Here is an 11,255-nt window from a genome sequence, read left to right on the forward strand (position 1 = left end):
TTTCAATTAAACGTCACACAGTACATGTGACCTTCACTTCTTCAGAAGTTTTCTGTTTTTGAAGAGTCCTGCTTCGCTTTTATTGAAGAGCGCCAATGCGTTCAATGTAACACAGAGGTTTTTCTCCTCTAAACAAGATCAACAATTTAAATACTACCCATCGAGACAACTTACTTACAGAGCTGAGATAAGCTGTTTGGAGTAAAAAATTACAGCCTTTCAAATCTGTCTTTGCCCCAGATGAATAGAGTTTCACAAAGCCATTGAGATACCTCTCACAATGAAAATAATACCCTTTCAATATGATGTAGAGGTTTGACCTGTGTTTTTGTATTGTTGATTTGTTGGTTTTTTTCCGGTTTTATTGGTCTTTTCTTCTGCTAGACATAAACACAATATTTGAAAGCATAGAAAATCTTCCTCGCAAGGGGGGATTGTTGACTTGTTACACATGCCAGCATGCTAGAATTAAAAAAAAAATGAAGACAACACCTCAGAACATAATGAATCATATTCCAGGAAGGCAAAGAGATACTCGGTTGAAAGACAACAGCCTAGTTCTGTACACAATGAAGCCAGGACCACCCCTTGTGCAGTAGAGCCAAAGGCAGCTGCAAGGGCACTGAGGGAGGTAGGAGGAGATAAGAAGGAATGGGAGATCATTATTGCATCTAATTACCAGGTATGCAAGAAGCAGTTGTCCCTGTGCTGGTCAGTTACACGCTGGGGTTCATTCGCCTTAAAGACCAAGTATGGAGCAAGTTTCTAAGACTACAAACAAGGTCTGAATGAAATATGTCATGTTCAAAATTAAACCATTATCAGGGTGATCTCGCCCCCACATAGAATGCCATAAGCACCTTGAGCATCTGTCACTAGAAAGTGGTCTGGAGCCAAGCTTGTGATTGATCATCAGAAGGGGGAGCATACACATTTCATCCCACCATCAAAGAAAAGCAGAACTTACTTTAAATACTCTTAGGTCCAGCTCTTCTGTCTATTCCTTTGTGTCTCTCACTGGTATAACGGGGGATGGAAATGGAACACCTTTATGACCAACAACATGGGAGTCTTTCCCCCTGCAGGTTCAGGCCATTACATACAGTACCAATAGATCCAACTGCATGCTCCTGTGCAGCTGTCATTGTGCATTCATGAATCTGTCTGTTCTATTACATTTCCCTATGTGGGATGGCTAGATTTAAATGCATTTAATGATTCAGGGTGAAATCAAAGTACTTAAATAAGAAGCCAAACTCAGCACTGTCCTTCTTACTGCATTACTTGGTATACACTGATTATGAGACTTAAATGTATGGATTTCAGTATAAGAGAACCAGGCAAACTATGGATTATTTCCTAAACCAGCTAAATGAAGCCCTAAAAGAATAATCTGCAGTGCTGAAAATTACAGCTTGTTTGGTTTTTAGTAGCTAATTAAGCATCTCATCCAGCCACTTTCTACTGGAAGACAGGACACCAGCTTAATCAATATCAGTGAGTAGCTTGTTCCATACTCCCACAACCCCTTGTGTAAAGAAGTGCCTCTAATTTTCAGTTTCCAAATTTGTTGATTCTGGAAATGTCCAGTGTTTTGACTTTGTCAACGAATTTGTGGATCGGGTTTTCTTGCAGTCATATCTCTGTTCAAGACTGAAAATATTTAGTTCCTGTATTGTGTCAGTGTAGGGCATTAGTATTCATTCCTGTTCCTGGAAGGTCACTGAGTCTTGTGGTTTTCATTCCACTTAATTTGAATCAATATCATAGGATAAAAATTACCTATAACACCAGGTGGACTGCATCCCTTCAGGATCAAGAGTATTACTGGTGTTAGATGTTCACTTGAGCCAGAGGAACAGGAATTTATTTTCCTGTTTTACTTTACCAGAGACACACAAATAAGTGTCTGATCAAATATGAAATATGCTGTCAATAACAAGCTGCTCTCTACCTCAACAACATATAAGAGGTATTTATTTAGGAAACAGAAACAACTTATGAGTTTTGAAACCTAAAACCTAGGTTTAATCATTCAAAGTATATTCAGGTATTTAATTCTAACACTTATACAGTACTTCTAGTTAACCTTAAAAGTTAATGACCTTCTTGTCAGTATTTTGTGAATTACACCTTTTTCTCATTCCAGTTGATGGCTAAATTGAAAACAAATGCTCCATTATTATTGTAGACAAAGACAAAAACTTCTGAGAGATTGTGAAGATTAAAAATTCAATTGGAATATGTTGGCGATATATTTTTTATCTCAACCAGACCAGTGTCAAGGTGTGACCGATTTCTTGTGCTTTGTCAAAGTTCCAGCTAGTGCAGAAGATGACAGATTGAGATCTCACTAAAACAAAAAAGGACGTCTCACTCTCACGCTCTACACTGGCTTCCACTCACAGTAAGTAAAGTCTTGATTTTGTTTTACTAATGCGTGTTCCACATAATGTCGGACATTAGGCTATCTTGCAGAGATATTTTATTTTTCCCCACCTTCTGAAGGTCAAGCTAAAGAAAAAAAAAAAAGAAAACCGTCTTCTGTGTTAAGGCTCAGCCTCACTGGAATTGCTGTGCTGCATACAAAGCTGCCTTCTGTGCCTATTTTAAAGCTATGCTTGTGACAGACCAACCTTTCCTCAGGTGGCGCATGGGGCCTGAAGACATGGAAAAAAAAACAATGGAAAGAAAAATACTGAGAACTTAAAGTTCTTCCATGCACAGTATATACAAAAGGGTCATCAGAGTACCTGTTTCAACACCAGCTGTTATTGTGAATCACTTTATACCAGACATAAGCTAAATGAAAGCATTGTGAGAACAGTTGTACAACTTGTTGGGTAAAGAACTGCTCTTGCTTTGGTTTTAAATGCTCACCCTGAAGAAGTGCTCTGGGTGGATTGAGGATTTTGAATAATCACTAATACCAGATTCCCTCAAAGTCTTCTCTGTTCAAGACTGAAAAGGTTCAGTTTTTTTTCAGTCTATTAGTGTCATTCCCTAAACTGCAGTCATATTAACCTGCAACTCACAACTGGCAACCCAACCTACTGGGGCGGAGCGGTGGCTCTGTGGCTAAGGATCTGCGCCTGTGACTGGAAGTTTGCTGGTTCAAATCCCACGGCTGGTAGAGGAATCCTACTCCGTTGGGCCCCTGAGCAAGGCCCTTAACCCTAACTGCTCCAGGGGTGCCGTACAATGGCTGACCCTGCGCTCTGACCCCAAGCTTCTCTCCCTGTCTGTGTCTCCATGGAGAAAAGCTGGGGTATGTGAAAAGATGAATTCCTAATGCAAGAAATTGTACAGGGCTAATAAAAAAACAACATTATTATTATTATAAGCTGTTGGGAGCCTGGTGAGTACCTTAGAGGGGCCAGTAGGAGGCGCTCACCCTGCAGTCTATGTAGGTCCTAATGCGCTAGTATAGCGACAGAGACATGTTGTAAAAAAGGTGCCATCCTTTGGATGATGCATAAAACCATGGTCCTGACTCTCTGTTGTCATTCGAAATTCCAAGGTGCTTCTCAAAAAGAGTAGGGGTGTTACCCCAGCATCCTGGCCAAATGTCCCGTTGGCCTTTACCAATAATGGCCGCCTAATAATCTCCATCTCTGAACTAGCTTCATCACTCTGTTCTCCTTCCCACTGAGAGCTGGTGGGTGGTGATTGTACTGGAGCACTATGGCTGCCATCACATAGTGTCCAGAAAAGCACTATATAAGTGTAAGGATTCTTAAAATTACATGCCTGACAAATCCACAATTTTGGTCTGTCCTTGCCATGTAAATCAATGGGAAGTTCCCACAAACATCCATCAATTCATCCATTTCCTAACTGCTTCATCCAATTCAGGGTCACAGGGGAGCTGGAGCAAGAGCACACACAGACAAGCACAGATACACAAACCCACACCGGGGCTAACTTTCCCAGAAGCCAGTATGCCTTTCGACTGGGGTAAGAAATCAGAGCACAGGGATGACACCCATGTGAACGTGGGGAGAACATCCAAACTCCACACAGATAGCACCCCGATCCAATATTGAACCCAGAGCCCAGTGCTGTGAGGCAGCAAGGCTAACAGCTGCACCCCAAACACAGGGATACAAATAGTATACAGTATACTGTTTATGTACAGTATGAATTTGACATTTATAGTGTCGAACATGGCAGTACACCTTGATGTGTTTTGGTCACCTTCATCCAAACTGGCTGCACTTTAAAAAAAAAAATCAGGAGACGAAAGACAATACTAGCCCTTGAACAGGAGATGCTGTCACGATTATAGTCCCCCCTCCTTAAGGGTGCTCCAGCCCTTTCACTTTAGATTTAATTCTGTGCACCTGATCCCTTTTACCCAGCCCACCTTAAAAGCCAGGCGCTGACGCTCATCCTGGCTCTGCATCTGGTTTCTGCACCGTGCGAGTCCGGGACCTGGAAGCGCCTGGTCCCGTTAAGGTTTTAATCTCCGTTCCCGTTCCCTGTCCACCGGTTCCGACCCGGTTCATGGTTTTTAATTCCTTGTTTTGATGGATCTCCTGGCTTTGGACTTACTCGTGTGTTTTTGGATACCCTCTAAGGATTACTCTTTTGGCTTGTTTGCCTCGGCCACACCTCCCCCATGCACCAGCGCACTTTGGACACGCCCCCCTGTTTTCAGCCCCGTTTTCCTGCATGACGTTTTCCTAGTGTTTCCCCCACTTCTTCGGATTGTGTTGTCCGCATAGGGTCCGGAAAGAACTGTTCGTTACAGATGCCAAGTATCAGCTACGTGAAGGAGCAGGAGCAGAAGGCATTCCTTTCAAATAAGCAGCAGAAGCTTCAGGCCTCAGTGCATGGGTATCAAAGTGGTGGGTATAGAACAGTAATTCCAAAGAGCCTCGAGGGGCACCTCTTCATAACATCTGAAGGACCCACTCAATTTAAACCTATTGCAAATTGAGAAATAGCCACCAGTGAAACACAAGGAGCAGAATTCCCTTCTCCCTTTTGTGCGTTTTTATCTGTTACTCTCAAAATACCAAAGAGATGCTCTTAAAAGCTGCTAGGGGTCCGAGTTCTACAATGTTGTCAAGGCACCCTATCTGCAGCTCAGCAGTAAGAGATCACACCCAGTAAGTGCTGAACCTGGGCAGTGCCGCTCAATCTGCGGAATTGTATACAGTAAAAGAATGGGGAAAGAAATTCCTCAAGTCGATAAAATAAAATTAAATTTCCATGAGTATCAGAGCAGGAAGAAACAAACTACACTTTAAGTCATAAGAGATCAAAAATAGATTTTGAAACATTCATAGTATTAGAATAAAACACTTTAATAACACCACACAAAACCAAACCCCAATAAAGCGCCAAGACATCATAGCTGCCCACGTCTTTCTGTAGACATGGCATCGCTTGCCTTATGCATCCAAACTTTAATATCTCCAAGCACTACATTTTCAGAGCTAAAATAAATATTCCGCAAGGAACCACGACTGAACAATAACGCTAGATACTATCACTCCTCCTTTTTATAAAAATGAGATATACTATATCTATGTTCCATATTTCATTTAATTGAAGAAGGAAATCTTTTTGGTTATGTTTCACCACAGTAAAGCCCTCTGATTTTACCCATGATTGTATTTTAAATCAGAAGTTGGAAAAAAAAAAACTTTTTTTGAACAGATGACCCTAAAATCTGCCTTACTTGCAGGATTCTCACAATGATGTATACAAAGTGAAGACAAATCGAAGGTTCTCTAAAACGAAGAAGAGGAAGACATGAACAACTGGGGGGCAGGTGGGGAGAGACTCACGTTGGGGGAGGGCAGCTCTCTGGAGAAGTTGTTGTTGACAGTCATGTCCAGCAGTCTGTTTCCCAGGATTCCTCTGAGGTAGCGAGCCATTATCTCCTGCTGGGGAGGTGTGCAGTGGTTCTCCAGGGAAAGGATCACAGGGTAGGGGGAGACCTGCAGATTGTACAGTCAGTAAGTCTCATCTGAATCTTGGTACTGAACAGACTTTAATGCTGATACTCATTACAGTTATCCAATAGTACTCTGTGGGCTTAAAATATATAAAATATAGAGCGTATTTAATTTAAAATTGATAGTTCCATTTCAAAATACTTTGATATGTAGCTCATTATGAGCTCTAAAGCACAAAACATAACAAGATGTTTTGTTTCTAAAAAGGAAATATAAATTTCAGAACACAGAACACACTTCAGCTCTTTAACATTATCCCCTTCATACTGTACTATAGGTCTGATGTTTTGGACTCAATTAAGCTTATGTGGAAGAAACCGGAGGCTCTTTTTAAAATCGGATTTTAGCACCAAATGAGACAACTAGCTGTGAAACTGCTCCGTAATTACTTGGTACTGCACTGGACTGTCACAGTATAAATATGAATATCGATCAAGCTCATAACTTCTTAATATGCCATGTGACTACAGGAACTTGTTTTTCAATTCAAACCATCCAAAGCAAAAAAAAAATACAGTAGCAGTGTCTCAACCATCAAGTTACTAAATGGAAAAGTAAAAGGTAAAGTCAATTCAAGAGTTAGGGAGGTTCATCCCAATATCTGTACTGTTAAGTGGACAAGAAAGCATACGACTCCCCCTGGATAGGACACCAGTCCATTACAGGGATAACGGTCACACCCCACATTCCTGCCCTAGAGGGCCCTCCACTACTCCAGATATTAGTCCTGTGATTGTTGCTAAGCTCCCTAGCTGTACCCAGTTACAGTATGTGTACTGGTATTTAAAGTTTAGCTCCGCCAGTCCTCGGGGCTCAACACCCTAGGACCTCCATGTTTTGCCTGTGTTCGTGTTTTCCCCCTTCCTGGGGATTTTAACCTTGTTGCATCAGAGGATGGATTTATTGTTGACGAACTCCCGGACTGTGCCCTGACCTACCTTTGGAGCTGCTCGGATTTGGACGCTATTCTTTGTCTCCCCCACTTACTGTCACTGTTATTTTGTGCACCATTAAACCCCTGTGTGTTTTCCCATACCACACCTCCTGGTTTCTCCAGCTCTTACTGCATCATTCAGGGTCTGCACCAAAACCCGACACGGACTACAGACCGTGGTCGTAACACTAACCCCTCCCAGCAATGCTAGGCCCATTTATACAGCTGAATGGACTGGAGCAACTGTGGTAACTACAGTATGACTTCATTTAGGCGCACAATAACACTGTCTGCAGTAGGGACTTGAATATATAACCTCTTTTATAAGTCTAAAGCCTTAACCTTAGCACTATGCCACCCTCCATTTACAGCAATGTAGTGTCAAAAAATCATACTAAACTCCCCCATTGCTTTTTAACAAATAAAAAGTCTTGTAACCTTCCATCCTGGTGCAATACCTGAATAGAAGCATCTGACTCCTGTTTCCTGGGGTCCTAGTTTAATAATAATAATAATAATAATAATAATAATAATAATAATAATAATTGCTTACACTATATAAGCACAATAGTGCTTTTCTGGACACTCCACTCAAAGCACTTTACAGGTAATGGGGACTCCCTTCCACCACCACCAATACAAGTATTATGCAAGGATAACTTCAGCCCGCCTATGACAATTTACATATCCCTTTGGAATATTGTATCATTGGTTCTGCTCCCTTCCCTTCTTAATGCCAGCAATAAGAAAATACGAATGGTTACAGAACAAGGCCATTGGACCAATCTCGTCTGTCTGGTAGTCAGTTGTTAATTGAAACGGGGTTCTCAAAAGAAACAACGGTATCAGCTTCAACAACATGTCTGGGTAGCTTGTTTCATACTCAGACAACTCTGTGTAAAGTGTTCTGTTTGGAAGATCTCCTGTGGGCTGTCTAAATTAGTGCCTTTAAGGATTTTGAATACTTGTATCAAGTCCCTTTGTAATCCCCGCTTTTTGAGAGGAGAAAGGTTTAATGCCTTCAGCTTGTCAGTGCAGGACATTCCCTTATGTCCTAGAAGGAATCAGGATGCTCTTCACTGGATGGATTCCTGAGTAGCGTTATTTGGTCTATAACGTGGTGACCAAAACACTTAAAACTCTAAACAAGGCCTTGCTAGTTTATTTTACAATTTCACATAACATCCGTCAATTTGAATTCTTTGCTTCTAACTGTATACCCTCGCATTTTTTGTTTGCCTTCACTACATTGTCTAGAGGATATAAATAATCTGTCAACATAAACACCCTGTTCTTTTCCCCCCCATAAGTAGCCTCTTCACTGAGTTTCCCCATTTTGTTTGCTCGAAACGTCATCTGCTATGTGTGCTCAGTAGTGAAGTTTATCTCAGCTTTTGTTTGCCTTTTTATTCTTAGTATTTGATCCTGGCCACCCCCATTCAATATTGGCACTTCCACATGCAGAGGCTTATTTCCTTAATTGCCTCATGAAAACATCAATATTAGCTTGACTAATTAAGTGTTCCACTTCATCTATTTTCTTCTTTGATTTTCTAGTGCATTTTTTCATGCTGTACTTTCACTCAACTGGGTGTGGTGTAGTTCCATTCTTGCTCTTGTTTTTTTTTGTAAGAAACAGAAAAAAGGCACTTAGTGGTAAACAGAAAGCTGGCACTAAGCCAGAAGTTTGCAATTCCCTATGTGCATGCGAGGCAGTCTTGATTTAATTTGCGCCTGCATTTCATTTGAGAGACTGGCTCATTAATTGATTAATTGGCTGGTTAATTTTAATAGCTTCTTTTAATTTTCTGTTTAAGTGCTGATGAATGAAAGCCTACAAGCTGTAGAATGTTTTGGGAAGCGTTACTAGAATTTCACTAGCACAGAGAAAACAGAATAGTGTGAAGCATGGTGGACTATCTTAAAACTACTGTACATAAGCCACAGCTGAAATCTGCTTGGAGGCAAATTTTGTAGAGCAGTCATGTCTTCTTCAAGGCTTTGGGAAAGTTAATTTCAGCAGACTTGTGAGTCTAATAGGAATTTGCGAACTCATAATGCAAGTGGACTGAGGCAGGCAGTCCTGCAATTCATATAATTGCACATGTCACTATAGCTTTCCAAGGTACGTGCAAGAGCAGAAGGAAGTTCTCAGAATAAGAATTACCAGAATACAGATTTTGTTAAAAATCACCCGACTGAACAGTTCATGCAGTTTTAATTTTCAACCTACAGTAGTGTTAAAATGTTCCTCAAAAATCCTTTTAAAATCCCTTCAATTAATGGTTATTCTATCTAGAACACTTCAATACATCCATCTATATTCTAACCACTTTATACAATACAGCGTCAGGGGGAAACCGGAGCCTATCCCAGCAAGAAACAGGCACAAGGAAGGAAACACCCTGGACAGAATACCAGTCCACCACAGGGAACACACAGGCACAGAAACTCACCAAAGCCAATTTTCCCAGAAGCCAATTACCCAAACCAGTATGTCTTTGACATGTGGGAGTAAAACAGAGCTCCAAGTGGTAACCCATGCAAACACAGGGACAACATAAACTCCACACCCACAGTACCTCAGGGCCCCAGAGTTGCAAGGCACCAATGCTTGCCACTGTGCCTCCTGTAATTCAATATGTTTATAAATCAATTCACTTACATTAAATAACGGCTTGTCTATGGTGTATTTGCATGTGAAACTGTGCTTCCTAAGAGGATGCGCATACTAATCTATGTTGTTCACATGGGTTCTCACAATGGCTCCCTTGTCCCTTGGCTTTCTGTACATGAGCCACTGTTGCTTTTACAGAATGTCACTTATCTCAGCGATACTGGCGTTTGCTTGTAGAAGGAACTGGTATTTTCCAGATCTGTAAGCACGAATCGGCTTTTGTAGATCACGGTCAGCTCTGGGGTGTGCAGTTCTTGGCTTTAGTCTTTCCCTGCTCCGAAAGGAGTAGGGCTAATGGCCCCGAGGAGCCCGAGTTCAATCTTTTTTCGCAGGGGTCTGCCCAGCTCAGCCCTCTCTGGGACTTACAGGTAAGAGGATTATATGAAAGAAAGTCAGGTGACACGGAGTATGTCCATATCCTGTCAGTTTTCAAATAAAACAATGTTGAGGCAGAGCGGTGTTGATGGCCAGGCCATGCTGAAGACAGATCTGTCTGAGTGCCAGTATTGATTTTCCCACTGGAAAAAGAACATTGAAGTGAAAGTCTCGGTTTTGTGAAAGCTTACTTATTTCACCAAAGTGAAACAAGTGGTAAGTTCCAACAGATATCAATTACAGTATATGCCATTATTACAGCTGTGATATGGCTATTTTATATTGTAGCGGTCATCCTCCCACTAGATTTAAGGACTCACAGGAGCAGTGGTGCTGGCATGTGGAGCAAGTGCTTATTTTGCATCTGTAATAACCCCTCACAATAGCATTCTCTGTGCCCCAGCCCTCCTACCAGGAGGTCTGTAGAGAAGGGTGCCACAGCATAGGACCACTGTGGTAGTGGAAGTCTGTCCAAGGTGACCTTCATCAAGTGTTTCTCTCATTTGGACTGTGTCCACTGCTGCTAGCCTCAGTTTGCCTAAAATCTAATGAGGACCTACTGAAATTGCTAGATGCATTACAACTATTTTTCAGCATAGCAACTGATACTGTACACCTTCCCTAATGATATCAAAACAATGTTGATTACAGTTTAACAAAACAAACTTTTCAGTACATTTATCATTGACTATGATATTCTGGAAGCAATAAAACCACACAATGATCAGATTACTTAATTATGACCTATTTTTTTTATAATGTTTCTGAACTCCTCTTCAAGTGAGATACTGAGATCGGTAGGATAATGTCAAAAGCTCCTCGATTTTCATCTACCAATTTTATGCATTATGTGGTTAGGTTTATCTACTGAGATCTTAATTAAAAGAACAGTCTTTAGCTTCGTTTTTCATCCATCTCCTAACTATTATCCAATACAGGTTGACTTTGGGCTGTAGGAGGAAACCAGAGCGCCCAGAGAAAACACACAAACATTGGGAGGTCATACAGTGCGATCTCCACACAGATAGCACCACAGGTCTGGGACCTAGGGTCCCTACAGGAGCAAGGGGGCAATGCCAACCACTGAGCTTCCCTGCTGCCCTAACTTGTCTTTATTTAAGGTTCTTCTAGAACCACATATGCTTAGTTACCTTTTAAAAATGCAGGTCATTAGTATCAAATGTGGCTCAGCCTGTGAAGGCACCTAAGATCACTAGTTCATATCGCACAAGAACAGAAGAAACGCTACAACCGAGAGGAGTCCATTTGACCCATCTAGCCCTTTTGATAGTTAGAACCC

The 11,255-nt window shown here is 41.4% G+C and overlaps 1 protein-coding gene across 5 annotated transcripts in view; it reads right to left on the reverse strand.

Moving 5' to 3' along the window:
- LOC148655270 (1-phosphatidylinositol 4,5-bisphosphate phosphodiesterase zeta-1-like) overlaps window positions 1-11,255 on the reverse strand; it is a 69,400-nt gene that overhangs the window by 38,612 nt on the left and 19,533 nt on the right. For 4 of the 5 annotated variants that reach the window (XM_088645672.1, XM_088645669.1, XM_088645667.1 and 1 more), the window contains one exon: window positions 5,799-5,951. The exons of the other annotated variant lie outside the window; for it this stretch is intronic. In XM_088645672.1, the coding sequence (XP_088501798.1) occupies window positions 5,799-5,951 (153 nt within the window). The remainder of the gene's footprint in view (window positions 1-5,798; window positions 5,952-11,255) is intronic. 5 annotated transcript variants of the gene reach the window in all.

The sequence above is a fragment of the Lepisosteus platostomus genome, chromosome 9, assembly GCF_059453375.1.
Source record: "Lepisosteus platostomus isolate fLepPlt1 chromosome 9, fLepPlt1.hap1, whole genome shotgun sequence".
NCBI classification, from domain to species: Eukaryota; Metazoa; Chordata; class Actinopteri; order Semionotiformes; family Lepisosteidae; genus Lepisosteus; species Lepisosteus platostomus.